This window comes from Dermochelys coriacea, chromosome 1 (genome assembly GCF_009764565.3).
Source record: "Dermochelys coriacea isolate rDerCor1 chromosome 1, rDerCor1.pri.v4, whole genome shotgun sequence".
Lineage (NCBI taxonomy): Eukaryota > Metazoa > Chordata > Testudines > Dermochelyidae > Dermochelys > Dermochelys coriacea.
In genome coordinates, this window is record NC_050068.2 from 10,312,120 (window position 1) to 10,335,646 (window position 23,527).

The following is a 23,527-nucleotide window of genomic DNA, read 5'->3' on the forward strand; positions in this document are numbered from 1 at the left end:
TGATCAAAAGTCAATCTCTTTATTTCAATCAATTCTGCAATATGGTCACCTCCCCATCTCTTGTCTCTCCAGCCCCAAGATCATAGTCTTGTTAGAAATACAAAAATTGTCCACTGAATGCTGAAAACAGTTCTGTAAATATATTGCAGATACAAAGGGTCTTGCATTAACATCTATAAGCTGCTTTACTGGAAGAGAATGGTCTAAACTTTGGTTGTAATAAGCAGCACAAGATCAAGAATTCTATGTACAGCCTTGTTCTTAGATTTTTATCACAACAATGTTCTCAAAGCTTATATATACACACTTCATACATACTGTACAGTCCTAGAAAGGTAGCTTTGCTTTTATTGGAAAGTGCTATATAGTCTAGGTTCCAAACCTAGCTAGAGACTTTAGCCTTGGTTCTTAGTTCATCTGTTTTCCACACACCACAACTGGTCAGAGGTCAGAAAGCTGGTATCTCCTCACCATCCCATCTCTGCAGCATGTATAGATTTGTTTCTCCCATGTCGCTACCTAGAAGAGGGAAATGAAAATATTATTTAAAAATAAAACCTCTTACATGAACATCGTCCTCATCTGCTTTTCCCACAAGCACCTTAGTGCTTTCTCCTATGCAACCCCACATGAATAGGGAAAAACTCCCATCCTCTTAAATTCATCCTTAAAACACACCTCTCCCATAAGGCTGACAAATCACAATAACTGGCCACTGGCAAGGTGAAAGACCAGCTGCAGCTGCTTGACAACTCACAATAGAAACATATCCATATTAAGCTAGCTCATCTTAATTAATTAGCCTCTTACAGAGAAAATGAAAAAGTGGAGTCTCTTCTTACTATATGTTCCATTCTATGCATCCGATGAAGTGGGCTGTAGCCCACGAAAGCTTATGCTCAAATAAATCTGGTATCTCTGTGTTAACAATTGGAAATCCTACTGGTACCGCCATGGACAGAGCAGTTTGCTACTGACAGAAGCTCATATACTTCCCCAAATGCTCTATTATAGTGGATTCTGAACTCAGCAAAAGCCTGAAGAGAAATGGGAACATTTGAAAATGTAGCAGTTTCCCTGAAGGAAAACTGGAGGAAGAGGGAAGAAGACACATTAGTAAATGGTGGGCGGTCCTGTTGAACAGCACTGTTGGGCATGTTTCCTGGTCCACTAGGTATGTCCATTTTTCTTCAGATTTGCCATTATAAAGATGACTGTGTAACAGCGCTTGGGGTCTATAATGTGACAGCTAAATGCTTTATAGTTATTCAGCAATGACTCTTAGAAACAAGTTTTTTTGGGGGCTTTTGAATTGTTTCAAAGATGACCGATCAAATGAACTCCGTTTATAAGATGGGCTTTTCTGTGAGATCTGAAAGAAAAGATGGATTTCTTTTGCTCACGGATCACCACCAGTTAAAAGTCTGCAGGCCAAACTCTGCCCTAGGGTTTGCTGGCCTACGCTGCCTTCAGGGGGTATACTGTTGGAACAGATAGCAAGATATGACTTTGCAATAGGGCTGTCAATTAATCGCAGTTAACTCATGCAACTAGATCAAAAAAATTAATTGCGATTAAAAAAAAAATCACAATTCATTGCAGTTTTAATCACATTGTTAAACAACAGAATACCAACTGAAATTTATTAAATATTTTTGGATGTTTATACATTTTCAAATATATTGATTTCAGTTACAACACAGAATACAAAATGTACACTGCTCACTATTATTTTTGATCATCATTTTTACAATGCAAATATATGTAAACAAAAACAATATTTTTCAATTCACCTCAAATACTGTAGTGCAATCTCTTTATTGTGAAAGTGCAATTTACAAATATAGATTCTTTGTAACATAACTGCACTCAAAAACAAAACAAAAGCAAAACTTTAGAGTCTACAAGTCCACTCAGTCCTACTTCTCATTCAGCCAATCACTAAGACAAACTAGTTTGTTTAAATTTACAGGAGATAATGCTCCCCTCTTCTTATTTACATCATCATCAGAAAGTGAGACAGGTTTTTGCATGGGACTTTTGTAGCCGGCAATGCAAGGTATTTATGTGCTACATATGTTAAATATTCATATGCCCCTTCGTGCTACGTCTGCCATTCCAGAGGACATGCTTCTATGCTGATGACGCTCGCTAAAAAAATAATGCGTTAATTAAATTTGTGACTGAACTCCTTGCGGAAGAATTGTATGTCTCCGGCTCTATTTTACCTGCATTCTGCCATATATTTCATGTTGTAGCAGTCTCAGATGATGAATCAGCACATGTTGTTCATTTTAAGAACACTTTCGCTGCAGATTTGACAAAATGCAAAGAAGGTACCAATGTGAGATTTCTAAAGATGGCTACAGCACTCAACCCAAGATTAAAAAAATCTGAAGTGCCTTCCAAAATCTGAGAGGGATGAGGTGCACAGCATGCTTTCAAAAACCTTAAAAGAGCAACACTATGATGCGGAAAATACAGAACCCAAACCACCAAAAAAGAAAATCAACTTTCTGCTGATAGCACCTGACTCAGATGATGGAAATGAACATGCATCGGTCTGCACTTCTTTGGATTGTTATCGAGCAGAACCAGTCATCAGCATGGACATGTCCTCTGGCATGGTGGTTGAAGTTTGAAGGACGTATGAATCTTTAGCGCATCTGGAATGTAAATATCTTGCGACGACGGCTACAACAGTGCCATGTGAACACCTGTTCTCACTTTCAGGTAACACTCAGAACAAGAAGCAGGTAGCATTATCTCCTGAAAATGTAAACAAACTGGTTTTTTTTCCTGAGCGTTTGGCTGAACAAGAAAAAAGGACTGAGTGGACTTGTAGGTTCTAAAGTTTTACATTGTTTTATTTTTGAATCCAGTTTTTTTTTGGTACATAATTCTACATTTGTAAGTTCAACTTTCATGATGAAGAGATTGCACTACAGTACTCATATGAGGTGAACTGAAAAATACTATTTATTTTTTTTTTTTACAGTGCAAATATTTGTAGTCAAAAATAAATATAAAGTGAGCATTCTACACTTTGTATTCTGTGTTGTAATTGAAATCAATATATTTGAAAATGTAGGAAAACATCCAAAAATATTTAAATAAATGCTATTCTATTATTAACACTGCGATTAATTGAGCGATTAATTTTTTTAATCGCTTGACAGCTCTACTTTGCAACTGGAACCTGGTTACAAGGAGCGCTAAGCAACATCATCAACACTGTGGCTGTAAAGAGCTGGATCCTAATCCAGTGCTCTCCCCCAGAGCTGTGTTGACTCAGAGGGTTTATGGAAATAAAGAGTAGCAAAAACTTACTCCAATTTCTGAAATCAACAGATGTGATTCGGAATATGCGCAGTGGGCAGCTCAGCTGGGTAAGAACGGTGCCATTTTTAGAGTCACTTTTCTAAATACAATTGCCCTTTAAAATAAACAGGCTTGAATGCAGAGGCAGGAGCCCCTAAGTTCTAATCAGAGCTCTCTCAGACAATGGACAAGTTACTTAACCTCTCTGTCTCGGTTTCCCCATCTGAGAGAGGAGAAATTACGCTATTGTTCCTCAGATACATGACAGGAGGAATTGTTTTTGTAAAGTGTTAAAATTATTCAAATAAAAGAGTATATTTAAAAATTCACTTCTCAAAAAAGGGGTCAGCTCTGCTGGTGGCCAAATCACCAGACAATGGCAGCCATTGCAGAGTGGCACCTTCATTCCCCCTTGCTGTTACTCAGGGCAATAGTAAGTAGACTTAGCCATTACCTTGTATACAGGGTCACAGTCTGCTTCTGTGAGGTCAATTACGTGATCAAGATCTTGCTGAATAATAAAGCAGGTTCCATCACCTCGAAAAAACAAAACAGATAAGGAACACAGAACTGCTGGCAAGACAAGACAGTCTCAACTACAAACTGACGCAAATTGGCATAATACAGGCACCGTTTTGTATCAGAGTCCAATCACTGCTTTAAATCATAAGAATGCAGAAGAACTGCACTTGTTACACAAAGCCAACAGAGTCCTTTGAATAGACGTTGTGTGCTGCCAGTTTGGCCAGACAGACACTCAGAAGATTGGGGTACCTCATGGAAGAGTCAGTTGTTTTGGGAGACCACTGGGGAATGATGACAGAAGAACATGAGATGTTAGGAAGTTAATGAAACACTGATTAACATCATTCCCATTATATCACTTGTCATCCATTTGCAGTGGACATGTTCTCAAAGGATATGTCTACTCTTGAGCTAGAAGATGTAATTTCCAGCTTGAGCAGATATGTCCATGCTAGCTCTGATCGAGCTAGTGCGCTAAAAACAGAAGCATAGCCATGGGGATGTGAATAGCGGTAGGGATTAGCCACCTGGTTATGATCCCACCGCTTGCACCCCTGCAGCTACACTCCTATTTCGAGTAAGCTAGTGCAGGTATATCTCCTCAAGCTGGAAATTACGTCTCAAGCTCCTGCGTAGACCAAAACGTCACTTGGACAGCCAGCTAACACCTTGCACCACAACCCAGGAATTCACAGAGAAAGCAGAGCTGCATGATCGCAGTGAGACATTGGCTGATCATATGGAGGGACGTGAACATAACCAAGAGGAGAGACAAGAGCAACTCCAGCTAGCCCTTTGGAAGCTCCCCTCCAGCACCAGACTGGAAACATGTCAAGAGGTATAAAAAAGATACGATCTAAAAGCTCTGGTCTTTGGTCAGAACATACTCATCACATCCTCTTAATTCACTGGGGGCCTGCTTCTGAACAGCCTAGTATAGTGATTTTATACTTCTGCAAAGTGGGTGGGAAACGCTCCCAACTCAGAACGGTAGCACTACACACCCATTTTGCAGAGCTGTAAGAGACTCCATCAGGAGCAAGGCAGTGGAGAATCAGGCCCTTGTTTTATAAAGTGCCTTTAACAGTTCTTCTCTGCTTCAGGGGACCGCAAGCAGAAGCTGACATGTCCACACACTGCAGAGAAATGTGCAAAAAAGTGTCTTACGAGGATGATGATTAAGGTAACCACATTGCAAAGTAAACACTGTTGCCTCAGGAACTCTTGTACTACCTTGGCTGGCAATAAATCCGTCTCTATAAGGGAGTAGACAAAGCACTGGTGCTCCTGATCTATGAATGATCTGAACTGGAGCCCTAGAAAAACCAGCAGAAACAAGGTCAAAGTATTGTAATCAAGGACCACACTGTTGTACTAATTTAGATGGAATATATGGGCCAAAGGTGTTAACATAACCCGGTCACTGTTTAACATTAAATAGTGTTAAACAAGGCTTGGTATAGACCTCAGCCTTCTTAGTACCAGGGCAAACACACCATTAAATATCCTTTTAACCTTTTATTAAAGATAAAGAAAAGAAGGAAACACAGTTAACGCATCTGAAAGGTAAAATATTAAATAAGACTTTCATTTTAACAACATCCCTTGTTCCCTTTCTCTTTAGCTGGAGAGAGTTTGTAAAAGGAAAACTCCTTGTGTTTGGTAGCCTCTTGGATTATATGAAAGATGGCAACAACTGTCCTTTGGGGAAAAGAGACGTTAGTTGAGATGGGCTAGAGGTGTTGTTAAACTCTGATCCCGTTTCATCCTACGTGATGATTGTGATTCAGCTGGAGCTGATGGTGATAGTGATGTCATCTGGGTCCCTCTCTCTGCCTTGGTCTGGTCAGGATGGGACATCTCTCGAGGTTAGCATAACAAAGACCCAGGGCCCCAGGAGATGGTGAGGGTGGCAGCCATGATGGTGAAGCTTGCTTCAGTAGCCTGTTATCTCATCCAAAAAGGGAGTGGTGGGTAGAACAGACCACCCCCTCATTTTGTCTACCAATTAGGCCTAGTTTCTGACACACCAGTTTTGGTTCATTAATTTGCAGACCCACATTTTCTTGTTTACAAACCCTGACTTCAAACACAGTCCTTGAGTTATATCAGTAGGCTTTTTTGTTGAACTAATTCAGTTTGTGTGTCTGGTTTTCTTGCACCTGTTTATAACATTCTTTACTAAAAATAAACTTGACCTATTTTTCACAGTTAATTCCCAAGCAGGCAAAAAGTTATAGGCCCAACTGTCAGAACAATGCCCATATGCAATATAATAAAGAAAAGCAAACAGAACAGAGCAAGAAAGTTATTTAAAGATTAAAGTCATTACAGTCACATGAATTATACAGAGTGAGACTGGAAAGCTGGTGGTTAGTCACCATGGACAAGGGATAAAACTGGAAAGAGAGAGATGCATTCAGTCTGCAAAGCTCAATATTTAATCCTTCAGTGCATAGATCAGGGCAATGATTCCTCCAAAGGCAATTACAGAAGATATAAAGGGATCTAAATGCTAATTAGTTTGTAGACATGCACCATGATTCCCTCCATACAGAATTTAAAGAGATTATCGTTAATGAAATAGATGAAAACTTGGAGATTTTCCAATAACAGAAAAGGAGTTGTTCAGAAATTGAATGCTAAATTCTCTTGTGTCATCATCTGAAGGTACCATCTTGACAACCTCTCAAGTGGAATGTGCATTTGGCACGAATATAAACAAAGTTAATCATTGCATTGTATGTATGAGCTTGATGAAGAGCTTTCAGAAAAAGGAAACACCTGGCAGTGGGCAGATCAATTCAAAAATACTAAATTGGAATGGAGAATCATATTGCGAGCAGAATTCACCAGTTATAAGGCATGTTATATCTAAGGCCTAAAGAATTAAGTTCATTGTCAGAGGCAGTGGGGGATGGGATTTCCATCTGGTAGAAGGCGTTTTAAGCTGTATTGGTTGTATAACAGCTGATATAACGATGTGGTAGGAAAAAGTGCTGCTGCTTTGAACAGTTTTATATTTAACTCCCACATTATTGTGATTTTAAGTGCATGTCCTGAGCATCCAAAGCTTTGGATGGGCACGCACACAGCATAAAACCAAAATCTATATAAAGCAAGACAAGTTCCATTTTTCAGAATCTCAGCAGTCTATATAAAATGAATCCGTGTTGTAGTCTCAGTCCAGTTCCTAGTGGAAGAGAGTCTACAACAAAACCACCACAAACACAAGTGGCATCCTCATTGGTCATCTCTGTAGAGATGCCAAGGGCTGAATAGGCCAGAGAGACTGAGTTATTCTCTCACTTCTAGCAGGAGTCCCTTCAGATCAGGCCTGAAGCACAGAGGTAGGGCACTAAGAAAAAGACTGAACTGTAACTGACTTTGATATGCCTGTTCTGTGACTAAATATAGGAGCCAGCATCCCAAGGATACCTGCACTACTGGTGCTTGTGTTGTACCTGCTCTACAGTCACCATGGCTGTCAATTTAGCTCCTTTCACCAACGTTGAATTCACTGCTTTAAACACTTCACCACACTTGCCACTCACTTTGTGTTTCTCACATCCAGCTGATATATATTTCCATCCTGAGTCCCTGCTAGGAGATAGATGCTTGAGAGGAAGGTACAGCAGTTAAATGCATCGGATCCAACAAAGAGAAACACCTGGGAATGAAAGAGAGAAGACTTTAAATATCAGTTTATTCACAGGTAGCGTGAAAGACAAAACCCACCAGCTTTATTCTTAATAGGAGACCCAGAGAAAAGGGAATGAATGATTTATTTAGGAAGTCATGGATACGGTCACTTCCGTGAGTTATCACAGACAATTATACACAACCTGTCAGATGCAACATGAGGCTAACAGCTCTTTGCTGCATCCCAAGACACGCAAAGGCAATAATGCAAAGAAAGCCTCCAGGAATGAGCCTGTCACACTAGCATTGGCAATATATGTAGTTAACACTGCTGGGATTCCCCTGGAGAGATAAGGTAGGACATCATACAGAGACAGCAGGGACAATACTGGGCATAGAATACCATCCATGGTCTTCCTCCAGCCTTCATTGCAGGGCCTAGAAATCTCACTCCTTTCCCAGCTAATCTTGCAGCAACCTCCCTCTGTTTCAGGCACAACTGTGTTACAGTTGGTGGAAGAGTCTTCTCTAATGCAGCATTTGCCATCTCTCCATTACTTTTCCAAACTCAGATGTTCTCCCATGTCTCTACCTCTTCAGTCTCTGTCCTCTATTTAAACTTTATAAGAGGATTTAAATCTGGTCCATGTTTTGGAAATGTGTGTACTGGAGATACTATACAAGAAAGGAAGCTGTACTGTGTAAGGCAAACATCTGTCCCAATACCAGAGACTGTACTTGTATAAAAGATTATCACTACCAGTCTTAACATTTTGTGCAGAGGATCCACTGCCTCAATTTAGTCACTGGTGTGTAAGAGAACAAATATTTAAAGCCAAGATCATCAGACCTTATAAATCCATCCTTGATGCTTTATGGAGTACACTGGTATTTTAGCCCTTTGCTGCTTACATTAATCACTGTCTAGACAGAACTAGAGGAGTTGTTAAGGCAGCGTTTGCTCTGTGGCAGCTTGGTTTATGGATATATTCTGACCACTGTTTAAACCCTTGGAAAGAAGAGTTAAAATTTGGATTATAACTACTGAGTTCATTAAGGGAGATGCGGTTCACTTTGTTTGTTCACTCCATAGATGGAGCTATTATGAAGAAGTCTTGCACAGCTACTCCCAGTTGCTTCTCCACATGTCATTACTGGTATGTCTGGCTTTTGGCACAAGCACATTCTAGGCCCCCACCTTCTTGAGGCTCTATCATAGGCCCTGCTGTGCCATTACTACACACTTCCCATTCCTATTCCAGTTTGGGCTGCTCTAAGCCTATCTCGCAAGTGAGAGAGAATCCCAGGCTCCCAGCTGGTTAGACCAGACCACCCACAGTTGACAGGAAGGCAGAAGGTAGTGGTTGGTAGACCACAGGTCTCCATTTGTTAAGATAGCACAGGTACTCGATAAGGCAGCTCTAGTAAGGACATTTTGGGGAAGGCGGCGTTATTGTAAAAATGAGACATACTACAAATTCGTTGTTGCTGACCAGAGAAGAAGCCATCGCTTGGAGTGATCTCATATAGATTGTATGGAGGGTGAGTCAGATCAAATACATTTTTCTAAGGAATTTTTTAAAATAATGTAATCCTTTTATGAAGGATTTTTTTTTTTTTTTTTTTTTTTTTTTACAAAATGTAAGAGATGGATGCAAATTAACAAGATTATGCTAGGCTGATTTTACACTGGGCTTTCAAACGGAACAACAGTTTTTAGAAAGATTGTACCCATGTTTTTCTTTTTCTAGTATTACAACCATAAACCCAAACATCACCATGCTGTTGAAAGGGGAGGCCTTAAAATCCAAGGGAAAATGTGTGTGGGGACATTAAGAATTCCAGGGTGCTTTTCGTAACACTAGGGTTTGCCGTGGTGTCCTTGGCCAAAATTCCACCGCTGCTCCCCCCACCTCCCCTACTTATATACTGCGTCAGTGACACCCCCCCCCCCGAGAAGGCTGTATTTCAATGGTGCTCTCTGCATAATTTGCAAAGCATTTTGGGATTAGACATGATAAAAAGACCATTTTGAACCTCTGCATTAAAATCTAGAACACAACATATGAAAGGGAGAAAATGCAAAATTATAGCTCCTACCACACCTCTGCCCCTTTAGTGTTAAATTTATGTCTTAATTTACAGGTGTAATAGCCACATTTTCTGAATTTTGTAGTTAAAAATTGCAAACTTCTACTAGCAGTCTTTGCATTTAATTTCCTTTAGAAAAAGAAATGATTATACACTGAATAGAATTTGCTACATATCCTCATTTCAATGTGTAATCACTGCATTGGTTTCAACGCATCACACTCCCGATATGCATGCTCCAATACTGAACTGGTGCATTGCACACCTGTATGTTATGAAGTCAGGAGAAAAAGCGTATCGCAAACAGACATTAAATGAGTTCCAGATGCTTGTTAACATTTCATCTTATAAGTCAAAAGTGGCTAAGAGGTTTTGAATGGACAGCAGTGAACGCGTCTCATGAGATCCTTACCGGCTGCCTGCTCTGTAATCCCACACCTTGGAGCTTTTTGTCTTCCCGAGCCAACAGCAGGATTTTCCCTTCTGTCCCAATTTCACGTTCATCTGTTAAAATTCTAATTGTTAATATAATTGGCAGTGATGCAAGGCATCTTGGCAACAGAATTGGGGATGCTTATGCTGATGGTACCAAAATCTCTACCAGACGCTTATAGGACATACCTCTTTCTACATAGAAATCCAGCAGGTCCCTTTGAGGTTCAGACCAGGACTTGGTGTGGCAAAATGTCTGATGCTTTTGGGGTGGGAAAGGGGAAGAAAACACCCTTTTAACTAGGGAGGGAAAGGCAAGGAGATTCATGTACCAACAGACAATATGCTCATTTCCAAAGGCCTCAGTTATATAGGGCCTAATCTTACTCCTGCTGAAACCCACGGCAGAGCTCCCTGTGGAGCAGAAGCATACCCCTAAACACCAAGAATGGCAGGGTGGACCAATAATCACACAGATCCTAGAGCCAATGGAACCTCCTGCTAATTTTAGCCAATACATACATGTTAGATGTAATATACACCACATTAAATGAGTATTATGCACATGGTATGAATATAATACCCATTATAAATATATAGATATTGTGACAAAGTTCCTCCTCTACCTTGGTGGGTCTTGCGCTTATTGGTGGATTTGCTCATCTCGGAGATTCACGGCAGCCCTCAGTTTGGCCCTTTTTGTGTACCCACAGTCCAGGTCAACTCCTCCTGTGTCTGACCAGGAGTTGGGAGGTTTGGGGGGAACCCAGGCCCGCCCTCTACTCCGGGTTCCAGCCCAGGGCCCTGTGGAATGCAGCTGTCTAGAGTGTCTCCTGGAACAGCTGTGTGACAGCTACAACTCCCTGGGCTACTTCCCCATGGCCTCCTCCCAACATCTTCTTTATCCTAACCATAGGACCTTCCTCCTGGTGTCTGATAATGCTTGTACTCCTCAGTCCTCCAACAGTACGCATTCTCATTCTCAGCTACTCTTGCCTCTAGCTCCCAGCTCTTCACACACACACACACACCACAAACTGAAGTGAGGTCCTTTTTAAACTCAGGTGCCCCGATTAGCCAGCCTTAATTGATTCTAGCAGCTTCTTGATTGGCTGCAGGTGTGTTCTAATCAGCCTGTCTGTCTTAATTGTTTTTAGAAAGTTCCTGATTGTTCTGGAGCCTTCTATGTTGCCTTACCCAGGGAAAAGGGACCTACTCAAACTGGGGCTAATATAGCTGCCTTCTATCACTCTCCTGTAGCCAAGGAAACATCTATACACACTCATGCTCCACACCCTTCACAGCCTCACCCTTGCGTCCCATCCCGATACAAAATGGCGGGACCTCCTGCCATCTCTGAAGAGAGTGAGGAGCCTCAGTGGGCCAGCCTATACTCCACCTTGGTCCCGAGGCCCGCCGGGGATATCAGTTGGTGGCTCCTTCATGGAGCTGCGAGCATGGGCGTGTACTTGGCGCGGTTCATCCCATCCCAGACACCTGCCCCGTTTGCAGCATGAGGGAAACCCTGGCACACATATACTTGGAGTGTGCCATGCTGCAGCCCCTATTCCAGCTCCTAACAAATATTTTGTTGCGCTTTTGGTTACACTTTCCCCCTTTTTATTTATGCATTCCCTATGCGCAGCCCCACAAAGTCACGGGACCTCCTGGTCAATCTCCTCCTGGCCCTGGCTAAAATGGCCAGCTATAAAACCAGGGTGAGGAGGTTGGCCGATGGAGTCTCCTGTGACTGTGGGGCCTATTTCCGATTCTCCGTCCGTTCACATATCCGGGCAGAGTTCCTCTGGCGGCATCCACTGACTCCCTTGATGCCTTTGAGGAACTGTGGGCGCTGTCTGGGGTTCTCTGCTCGGTGTCCCCGTCCGGTTCCCTTTGTTTGACCCTTTGACCACACTCCTGTCCCTGTTATTTCATTAGTTGTCCCCCGTAATCATTTGGTGTCCAGGTCCTGTGGATCCCCCTCTTAGGCTGGGGGGAGATCCTTTAGCAGTGGGCGGGCGAAGCACTTCCCAGATCCCAATAGGATCACTCTCCTGTAGCCATCTGGCCTGACCCTGTCACAATATACGCACACAAAGTGTTGGGAAATTATGTTAACTAAATGTATTACGCTCTCCTTATAGTTCCGTTCATCCACGTCAAAAATCCCACTACACTTTGCAAAGCTGAAGTCAGCTTTGGCATTAGAAAATGGGAAGCCTGTCAAAGCAAGAGATATGAACGTTGTGTCCTAGCACAGGCTGGGATGTCGCTCTACACCCAACTGATTTGGAGTGTAGTATCTAGAACAGAGATTAAAAAAAAGTATAGAACAAAACAACAACTGTTGTGAACTGATGGGCTGGATTTTAGTACAGACTTTTGTAACTTGTAAAATCATACTAGAAATACTACTAGCTGAAATGCCTGTCTTTGAAGTACAACTTCTGTGTAAACATAAAGGTCATACTGTGAGATAAGAATTCCTTCCCAGAAGGAGGGTATGTATGTTTGCTTTTCATACTGTACTGCTTTGTCTTTAGAGAATAAAGTGGCTAAGTTCAGTTATTTGGTCTCAGATATTTTTAATAATGAATTAGGAGTGTAGTCAAATAATTGGCTACACCTTTTAGTCTCTATCATCCTCTAAGAAGGAACTGTATTCTTCAGCTTCTCTCAGGACTCCAATGAGCAACCCTGATGGCCCGCTTCCCTTCCTCTTGAGTTTATGCTGTCAGATGAGACCGCTGAGCATGGAACTGCTGCCCAAGCAATGAAGGATTCCCCTCTCATAACAGCAGTTATGTATTTCCCCTAGAATCTGCAAATGGTACATCTTTTTAAGGGAAAAAGAAAATCTCTATATATTACTTACTAGGTACTTTTTCAGGTGAGCCCAGATTTATTGTATTGTCAGCAACACCCAGAGCAATGCCATTCACAGGAGAACCACAATCTGCAACAACGCCTAGGCACGCAGATTTCCCACAATCCCAGAGGCGGGCAGTGCCATCTCTAGAACTGGAAATGACATTTCTTCCCCGATCCACAATGGCTGTGTCCAGGATACCTACACCAAAGCAAAGAAACTTCTCAGAAGGGTAGAAGCGAGGAAGTTACAGCAAGGTTGGAAAAAGCACCTATCTTGCTTTAAAAAGCTGGAAAGCATGCACCAGAATCTCACAGGCAGTAGGCCAGTTGGGTGAAATCCCATTGGAGTTACATCTGCTTACACCAGAACTGAATCTGGCCCCTGAGCTAGATAACCCCATCATGAATTTGGACAGGTCAGTGATACTTGTGTATTCCAGATACAACAACACGGAAAGCATGTTTCTTACCAGCTGTTAACATTCCCTTACAATTTTATATCACTGTTGTTTCTAACATTTAAAGAGGTATATTTGAATAGTTACAAGGTTTAATTAACAGTCTGCATACAGAAGCAAAGTTCAAATGCCAGGGCTGTTTTTCAAACAAAAGTCAACTGCAACCAGACAAAACCAAACTTAATTATTCTAGCTGACTGCAGCTACTGAGACTGCTTGTGATCCAATTATGTACACAACAGATTAAGTCAATTTTAGAGACAACAGAAATCTGCTAGATTTCCTCTCACTGAAGCTCTGCTACATTTCCTGTCAGATTAATTTACAACATTATTGCAATATATTCGCAAAGCCTTTTACATGTTTTAAAAATCCAAAAAAAGGTCAAGTGAAAATTACGGTAGGTTCACTGCAGGAGACCTGAAAGATACTGAATTAATATTTTGCTCAACTATTTCGACAACTGCCACTTAGGCTATATGTCTACATTACAGCTTGTGTCAGCCTAACTTAAGTCACTTGGAGGCATGAGTAAACCAGCCCTCTGAGTGACATAAGTACTAGTGTGCACAGTGCTATGTCGGAGGGAGAGCTTCTCCCACCCACATAGCTACCATGGCTCATGGAGGTGGTTTTATTTTACTATTCCTGTCCCCTGCCCTCTTGTCAGGTAATCACCCTCCCCTAAATTCAGCACAACGCAACAGATTTCATGCTCTGAGGCACGAACAGTGTCTTTACTTGTTTTATGAGGCACCTACAACATTGCTGGACATTTGAAAAATAACAGATCATCTGAAGCAACAGCGGTACAACCTTTATTATCTGAATGACTTGATTAATGCTAAATAACCATTTATAATGGAAGGAATTTTCAGTGTAATCCATATAACCAGGCGATACCAGCCTATTTAGGACAGCAAGGAGTTTGACAGTCAACTGTTCAGAGAAGGAAGAAAATGCTACCCGACAGGAACAACTTCAGGTGTTTAGAATAGCAGCCGTTTTTGTCTGTGTTTTATATACAAATGCTGGGAGTCTGAAGAAGATATTTGAAGCATCTAATGTTAACGCACAGCACAAAAACGTAATAGGTTGATGCTTGAATTTAGCCCTCTGGTGTGATGTAATTATATAGGCAGCAGATTAAGCATTTTAAAGGCTAGTTTGCGTACCTCCTTTGTGACCTTTAAACGTTACTACGCAGCTGGCATCTTCTGCTGACCAGATCTTTAGCTGGGCATCCATTCCCCCACTCAGAACCACAAGGCCCGACGGGAAAAACCTGCAACAATTCACATCATACACATGGCCTTCCAATAGTCTCTGGAAAAACAAAGAACTGTGTGCTAGTTCCACTGTTATCACCCCAAAGCCATCCTGTATGAAGTTATTGAGTACTAGGAAAGCACATAGAGTTTCTACCTAGATCATGGACATGGTCATATCCCCCACGAACATAGCCAATCTTCTACAGTGGGATAAGTTCAAAGCAGACAGTGAACAACTGCGCTGTAGCTACCATCACTTTTAACTATTCCTCCATGTTTTAATATTGGCACTCATCACCATAGCTTCTGAGCATCACTTCCCTTGGGAGATTATGCCACAGTCTATTAAATCTTTGACCTCAGAAGTGAAATTTACGCGAATGTCTCACTCAAAGGAGAACACCCTAACCACACTGGACCTCAGTGCACAGTCACTATTAGTTAGGAGCCAAAGCTAGGGCCGGGACACTATAATCTATGAATTTGAGACAAAGAAACATAAGAACCCAAAGATAGAGCCAAAGTTCTTACTCTTATTTCTCCATTAGCCGCCTGCCAGACTTTCATGGTTCCATCGGTACTGGAAGAGACGCCAAGGCCCCCGCCACTGGAAACATCAATGCAGAGTATCTGTTTGGAAAGACAGCGCCAAATAGTCTGAGCATTTTACGGGACCCTACAAACACACGCTTATTTTGCTCGCTCCTGCAAGGGAATTTTGCATTGAAGGAGACCGGCTTACCAGAGCATTCAGTAATAACACCTATATAGAGATAGATATTGAAGATTTCACCATAGCACCTGAGCAATCATAGTCAATCACTTCACATGCATAACTGAACAATTTTGGTCTGATAATACTCTCCACATACAAAGCACCTTTCATTTGAGGACCTCAAGATCTTTTACAGACATTGGTCTCACAGATGTTAGGAGGCACTCATCGATAAATGTTAAGAATATGTTTAACAAGGTCTTGGCTTTCTCATTTAGTCTAACCAGAAAAAAGGGTTGTCTCCCTTTTGGGAGGGAATGGGGCTTGACAGAAGGGAATAAGTAGCTTAAATGAGCGTTTCCTAATTAAGTTGTATTATACAGACAGGTTTCAGAGTAGCAGCCGTGTTAGTCTGTATTCGCAAAAAGAAAAGGAGTACTTGTGGCACCTTAGAGACTAACAAATTTATTAGAGCATAAGCTTTCGTGAGCTACAGCTCACTTCATCGGATGCATTTGGTGGAAAAAAAAAAAAAAACTTTTTTTTTTTTTCCACCAAATGCATCCGATGAAGTGAGCTGTAGCTCACGAAAGCTTATGCTCTAATAAATTTGTTAGTCTCTAAGGTGCCACAAGTACTCCTTTTCATTATACAGACAGACATTCTATGTCTCTCCCTCAAGGACAAGCTGCTGGTATGATCTGACCTAAACCCAGGATTCAGACATGTTGACTGACTGGATTATCTGACTTGAACCACCTCCATTTCTTAGGTTTCAGAGTAGCAGCCGTGTTAGTCTGTATTCGCAAAAAGAAAAGGAGTACTTGTGGCACCTCAGAGACTAACAAATTTGTTTGAGCATAAGCTTTCCATTTCTTACAATCTGGTGGCATTTACAAGCGGAGACTTTGCTAAATATTCCCTCTGGCTCAGCTCAGAATTCTGCATGGGCAAGGACATGGAGTGGATTTTGAAGGGCAGGTCAGCAGCATGTATGGATAGCAATAATTACATTTCAGTTGGCCAGACCAAGTTTTTGGTTGCCCTGGGTTGAACAGGGGTCAGGGTTTTTCTAGACTGTAGGCATAAGCTCCTTTTTGCAAATAAGAAACTGAAGTAACGAGGTTACACAACAAGCCCAAAATAACAGTCAGTAGCAGAACTTAGACTAGAACCCTGACACAGACCTTTGCTCTAATTACTAGACAATATTCCCTTCCTTACACAATACGGTACTTAAGTGTAGCCTCTTCTTCTTAACTCCCAGTGCCATGAAAGGGCATTGTGTTTGCAAATGTAGGAAAACAGATCCAAACCTGCAAAACATCAGGTTTGAAATACTCAGACACCCAGCAGCCACAGCCTTAAATTCTAGTAGGGCTGACTTCATCCTCGTTAAGTAGATAAACTCCCACACAATTTAATCACTTTTTGTAACAGCAAACATTTGCCTTATATCCTTTCAAAAATTTCTCTTTCCCCAAAATATTTTGCATCACTGCTGTGATCTGGTAAACAGATTTCTTCTACTCTGAAGGGGGCTGCATTTTAGTTGTGGATGAAGTAATTTTGTAAGGCATTGTGTAATCATATCACTTCATCCACTGATAAAGTACAGCTACTCCTGGGGTGGAATATGACAGCTGGGTAACAGATTGTAGTAACAGTGAACAGTTAAGGACAAAACTGTAAGAATAGTCTTCAGCTGAAGGAAAAACAGAACATAATTACTCAAACTGGAACTCTGATAGAGTAAGGCCTTAGCTCCAGCATACCAATAGAAAAGGATACGGGATCCTTACTACTCACAAGTGGTCAGCACTCAGGTTTTATGCCTTATCTAAAATAAAAGCTCATCTAGTGGCATCATACTGAGGCATCAGTTTGATACCAACTCAGAATGAAGAATGCCACCTAATGATTTGCCACCACGTTTTCCCTGGTTTCCTATCCAAGCAATGACCAGGACAAACTCCGTTTAGCTCATGAGCTCTGACAAGCAAGACCACAGCTAGGGGTGACATAGCTGCACATCAACAGTGCTCCATTACCCATTTTAAAAGAAAAAAGTGAATTTGTGGATTGCTTTTGCGTTTAAAACTATTTAAAACTCATATAAGAGCTCTGCTGGCTGGGGCTATTCACTGAAAGCACAAGTCAAATCACAGACAATAATTTAGCACGATTTGATCACAGGAACGTAAGACGACAACAGAATAACTTCATAGATAATTCCAATCCTCTTGGCAGTAATACACTGCCTCACAATGAAAGGATTAGAAATTGCAAAGCACTCTCAGCAGACACTAAAAGGCACAGTGTTAATGTTTGACTAATACAGAAACTAACAAGGGATCAATAAGCAGGCTGAGGTAATGTGTGTTAACTCAGACCCAGATGCAGAGGTAGAAGTGATAACTGTAGCTTATATTGTATCTGCTTGAAACTCATCTACCTAATAATAGACATTTACCTCAGTCTTTTTTCCAGAGCCAGCAATCTGCAGCCCATCACCCTCATTCAGTAACATTCAAAGCACAGTAGGACAAAACATCAGTCAATCCCATTTACATTGCGAAAGGATGAAGGGCTTCTGGAGATACTTATGTATTCATGGAAATCAGGAAAAGCAATTCCCCTCTGCTTATGTAGCTGACATTACTATCTGACTTTCTTTTAATACACCATTGTAGAGATGTGAAAATGCTACTTTACCCAAACATACTGTGCATCAAGATGTATTTTCACAAAGAGATGGAGAACATTTATTTTTCAGCTTCTACTATAGCATTTTCTATAGCACCCATTATCATAGTATCTAAGCACCTCACAAATAAGTTAGATCTGTATAGCCAAGTCCCTCGCAGACTGTACAGGTTTCTGCTCTTCTCCCTTCTGTGGCAGAACAGGTTTTATTTGGGATACACATGTTTTTTAGTTTCTTTGGGTAAGCTTTATGTAGAGTTAGAAAGTCAGCCAAATCAAAGGCTGATGTTCCCAGCCATGTGCTCCCATTCCAATGCCAAAATGAAAGTCCCAGATCAAATTCAGCTTTGCCGTGTCACTTAAGAATGTGAGCAGCTCCCCAAAATAGAGACTGCAGAACAGGGAGGTGCAGGTACTATATGGGAGTAGAGGAGGGGGAGGAGCAAATTAAAAAGCAGAAATATCCCACAAAAATAAGAATTACATAGATACATAGATACTAAGGTCAGAAGGGACCATTCTGATCATCTAGTCTGACCTCCTGCACAAGGCAGGCCATAGAATCTCACCCACTCCTGCAAAAAACCTCACCAATGTCTGAGCTATTGAAGTCCTCAAATCATGGTTGAAAGGCTTCAAGGAACAGAGAATCCTCAATCAAGTGACCCGTGCTCCATGCTACAGAGGAAGGCGAAAAAGCTCCAGGGCCTCTTCCATTCTGACCTGGAGGAAAATTCCTTCCCGACACCAAATATGGCAATCAGCTAAATCCTGAGCATATGGGCAAGATTCAGCAGTCAGATACTACAGAAAATTCTTTCCTGGGTAACTCAGATCCCACCCATCTAATATCCCATCACAGGCCATTAGGCCTATTTACCATGAATATTTAAAGATCAATTAATTGCCAAAATCACATTATCACATCATACCATCTCCTCCATAAACTTATCAAGTTTAATCTTAAAGCCAGACAGATCTTTTGCCCCCACTGCTTCCCTTGGAAGGCTATTCCAAAACTTCACTGCTCTGAAGGTTAGAAACCTTCGTCTAACTTCAAGTCTAAACTTCCTGGTCGTTTAAATAAAGAACAAAGCTGGGGCAAGGAGACGGACTGGAAGCCCAGGAAAGTGAGGAGACCTCTGTTTATCCACAGAGCAGACAGTACAGGCAGCAGTAGTGTTACCTTACCCACACTGCCCTGCCCTCACGCCTCGTCCCGGAACTGGAGGGTACTCTTTAAGGGGTGAAAGTAAGTCATTATTCATAAACCATTCAACCCTAGCCTCTCTGCTGAGTCTGCCAACAAGGGGATTAAGTTCAGCGGTTACACCATGGGCACCAGAAAGGCCAAGTTCATTTTCTCTAGGACAAACAGCCACCAGTTCAGCAGCTTTGCCATGACAAGCTTGGTCTGGCCTTGAATTAGAGACCTAGAGTTGAAGAGCTCCATACCATTACTCGTCCCCTAGCCCAGCCTGGCATGCTCTCTAGTGTTATAATGATTTCTGCTGTAATTCACCCATCTTTTTCCTTTATGATGGAACCTGCTGGGGGACTGGAGTGAGCAGAGACTGGAGTTAAAGTGTAGGATAGAAGAAAACAGAGAAAACAAGAGCCAGAGGAGACTGTGGGAGGGCACCCTTCCCACATTTTGGGCAGGTACCATGTCACCCCGTATGTTTGTACAGGACCCGTCACATTGGTCCCCTGTTCTCACTGGGGTCTGAGTGCTACTAGAACAACAAATAAAGCATCTCAATCTCCCCTTTTACTGACACACAAAACAAGGCACCGAGGTGAAGTGACTTTCCCCATGGTCACACAGGAACTGTGGCCCAGTCAAAAACCAAATGCTTGTTGCCTGATTCAGTCTTGTCCTTTAACCACTAGACCATGCTGCCTCCATGGGAAAGTAGGCCAAAAGTGATATTTTTGGAGCCCAGTTATTGAAGGAAGGGATATGGAGTAGCATGGTCATTGTGTAGGGTGAATGTAGTGCCATTGTTGTAGTTACTTCAGGAATCATTGCAGTAAATCCAGTGGAACTCTGCTGATCCACAGAACTGCTCCTGTCAAAGAGGTGAAGCATCCAGATGTCAAAGAGTAATGCTTTCCTATTATTTATGATAGGTACTGTAGTTGTACTAAGAGGCCACTGTTAGGACCAGAGCCCCTTTGTGCGAAACACTGTACAAACAAGAATACAGGAAGACATGGCCCCTGCCCTGATGACATTATTTGAGTTTTGTTGCATATTAATGTAATGTAACAATAGGGAAAGTGAAAATCTGATGGTTCTACAAAAGCGACAAAGAGTCCTGTAGCACCTTATAGACTAACAGATGTATTGAAGCATAAGGTTTTCTTCAGATGCATGTAGTGGAAATTTCCAGAGGAAGGCATAAATAAATATATTTATGCCTGCCTCTGGAAATTTCCACTACGTGCATCTGAAGAAGTGGATATTCACCCACAAAAGCTTATGCTCCAATATGTCCGTTAGTCTAGAAGGTGCCACAGCACTCTTTGCAGCTTTCACAGATCCAAACTAACACGGCTACCCCTCTGATATTTGATGGTTCTACGTCACTGGAAAGTTTGTTTTTTTTCCTTCTTTATTATAGCTGGCCAGTTCCTTGTAGCTGTCACAGTAGAATTGGATCTCGAGAAGGATTCCAGGGACCAAAGTTTCCAGAGATTTTTACCAATAAAACCAAATGCCTCTCTGTATCATATATATTTTTGGGGGTGTTGGATGGAATTTAACCACAATTAGATTAGATTTACAGGTGACACACAAAAAAAGCAAAATGCAACAGCACCCTATTCTTCCATGTAACTACAGGGAATCTCTATTTTAAGATGCCCAAAGGATTGCAGAATTTACTTTGGATTGTTTAAATACACCTAAACTGGAGAGACCAAGTTTAAAGCTAGAACTCTAATATTCTATGAAATAAAGCGGAAATACTAACTTAATTCCAACCTGATTAGAATAGTTTGTTGCTAAGTTTCTATGCAAAGGCATGTTGCACTCCATTTGCTTAACTGCTCTGCAACAATTACAGACAGACAAAGAATATTATTAACATTCAGCTCCATGTATCTCTAATCACTCAGCAAGATTACTTACGCTTTTTTGATGAATTCTGCAAAAGCTTGTGTATGGTGCCAAAAATTTTGTGGAAACATTTTCATGAGGGCAAGAAACATGTATGCTTTTCTAAAGGAGGGGACAGAAAAAGATTACAATATTGTTAGAATTAATTGTACAGAACTATAACATTTACAGTCATGTCTCACGTGCATGTACAGATGGAAAACAATCTTTACTATCCCTTTACCTCGTATCTGCTCATTTTACTGACCCAAAAACGTGTTTGTTCCCATTAGTATTGCAGAGGCAAGTCAGTTATAGGAGAACACGCCTGATGTGATCAATTTACTTCATCACTGCCTACTGCAGGGTTTTTTGCACCTTCCTCTGAAACAGCTAATACTGGCTACTGTTGGAGACAAAATATGGGGCTAGATGGACCACTGGCCCGAGCCAGTCTGGCAACCACTATGACTTTTTTTTCTGCTTTATGCACCAGAAAAATCAGCTGACTTCCAGTTGGAGGATTTTTGTCATCAATGACATAAAAAAGCAGAAAAAGCACATCTGGATTTTCAGATTCCTGGCTTAATCTGTGGAACTGGTGGACAAAAATATTTCTTGATTAGTAAAACCTAGTACATTTAGAATCTTGATCATGGAAGGTGTTGAGTATCCTCAACTAGCACCTCTCAATATCAGACCTTGGATCTGGATCAATGAAATAAGAGAAAGCCTCCAGATTTATGCAGTTATGTATCTATCTAACCAATCCATATTCACAGTAAAATTGCAGATAAAGCCATGTAGGTGGTTTTGCAAGCAATTGCTGATATATGAAGATACAAAGGCTCTGATTTAAGGACAGTCATGTTTTGTGCATAAAGTGCAAGTGACTTCAGTCTATAGGAAAACCTGAAGAATGACGCTTACTAAAGGTTGAAGTTGCATTTTCAACAAACGGTTTTCTTTCCATGCATGCTTCAAATACAGATTAATCTGACCAGAGAATAGCAGCAAGCTCAGCCAGGGATCAAGATCCATCAAGCCACAGAAGATATATAATCCACAGCCTGGTCACACACCACCAAACTTCAGTATATTTAGAGAGCATTCCTCATAGTAGTAGCTAAGTGTCAGTACACCTCAGTGTACAAAGTACTTGGCCTTTCACTTTTAAGATCATATTTTAAGATTAAAGATTTTAAATGAAAAAAGTTTGATGGCCTCTTTTCATGTCTGGAAGATATTGGTCCAAACCCCACCACGTGCAACTAAATTCAACTGGTGCAGTTACCATGTCTAATCAGGACAAATTGCTAAGCACTTTCTATGCTAAGGTTCAGATCATAAGACAGTACATGGAAAAGCACACTGTATTGCTGGCATCACACTAGTGAATAACTGTAGCGTTTTAATTTTGAGTAGTAGCTACTTGCTGACCCTTCAAACGTACAAATACACTGAAATAAGAGTACCTTGGTTATTTCATTTACAACAAATCCTTCAGAGGCTGAGATCTCTGGAATCCCATCTGAGCCTACTCCCTGGCATGTCAGGCTGCCATACAAAGTAGGTTTCCCTGCAGTACAAAGACATATTTATTAAAGATCAGAGAAAATGATGATTTAGCATTTTACACACTTCACATGTAAATATAACCCTGTATTTATTTTTGGCCTTCAGCAATTTAAGTGACACACAGGCAGCCTATTCAGATCCAAAATCTAATCTTCCTTTATGAGGGCTTTTTTTTTTTTTAATTAAACATTCAATCACTAAGTGAGATTCAATTTGGACAAAGGCACTGAATATATCTGGGAGAAAATTCATGAACATGATTGATATGCCCTGTCTATCAGGCAGAGAGGAAGGTTTGGAATTCACGGATCATAACAGGCGAACAAGGAGAGTAAGAATAGGAGCTTTTGCTTAACTCAAATGGTCTGAAGGGTTAGTAAAGAACAAATTTGACCAGACAAGCTTAAATACTTTTTTGAATCACAAAGTTAGTAGATTAAAAGAATGCAGTTGATATATTTTAATTTAACTAAAGCAGTTGATAGTATGTCAGGAACACTTACTTGAAAAATTAATTCACTTTAGCTTAGATAGGAACCATGCCATATGGTTTGAAGTTTGCAGATGACATTAAACTAGGAGGAGCTGGACACAAGAGTAAACACTGACCAAACAAAAAAGGCCTAGACACAGGCAAAAAATAAAACAGAATTCTGCTTGGAAAACTGGGAAAAACTCCACAAAACAGATAATGCTCAGAGATGCAGAAGTGAAGCCTGACAGCAAATAAGACAAGTGTGGCAACAAGAAGAAGGTTATGAGTTCAGGCTGCATACGAAGCAGCATCACATCATATCACAAAAGGCAATAGCTG

The 23,527-nt window shown here is 41.1% G+C and overlaps 1 protein-coding gene across 1 annotated transcript in view; it reads right to left on the reverse strand.

The window, feature by feature from the left end:
* PAAF1 (proteasomal ATPase associated factor 1) overlaps positions 1–23,527 on the reverse strand; it is a 26,081-nt gene continuing 2,554 nt past the window's right edge. Inside the window, exons 3-12 of the mRNA XM_038418023.2 lie at positions 22,611–22,714; positions 21,169–21,258; positions 15,143–15,241; positions 14,516–14,666; positions 12,887–13,081; positions 9,992–10,083; positions 7,401–7,516; positions 5,080–5,162; positions 3,776–3,858; positions 1–519 (exon numbers count right to left, since the gene is read on the reverse strand). Of these exons, the coding sequence (XP_038273951.1) occupies positions 442–519; positions 3,776–3,858; positions 5,080–5,162; positions 7,401–7,516; positions 9,992–10,083; positions 12,887–13,081; positions 14,516–14,666; positions 15,143–15,241; positions 21,169–21,258; positions 22,611–22,714 (1,091 nt within the window). The 3' untranslated portion in view covers positions 1–441. The remainder of the gene's footprint in view (positions 520–3,775; positions 3,859–5,079; positions 5,163–7,400; positions 7,517–9,991; positions 10,084–12,886; positions 13,082–14,515; positions 14,667–15,142; positions 15,242–21,168; positions 21,259–22,610; positions 22,715–23,527) is intronic.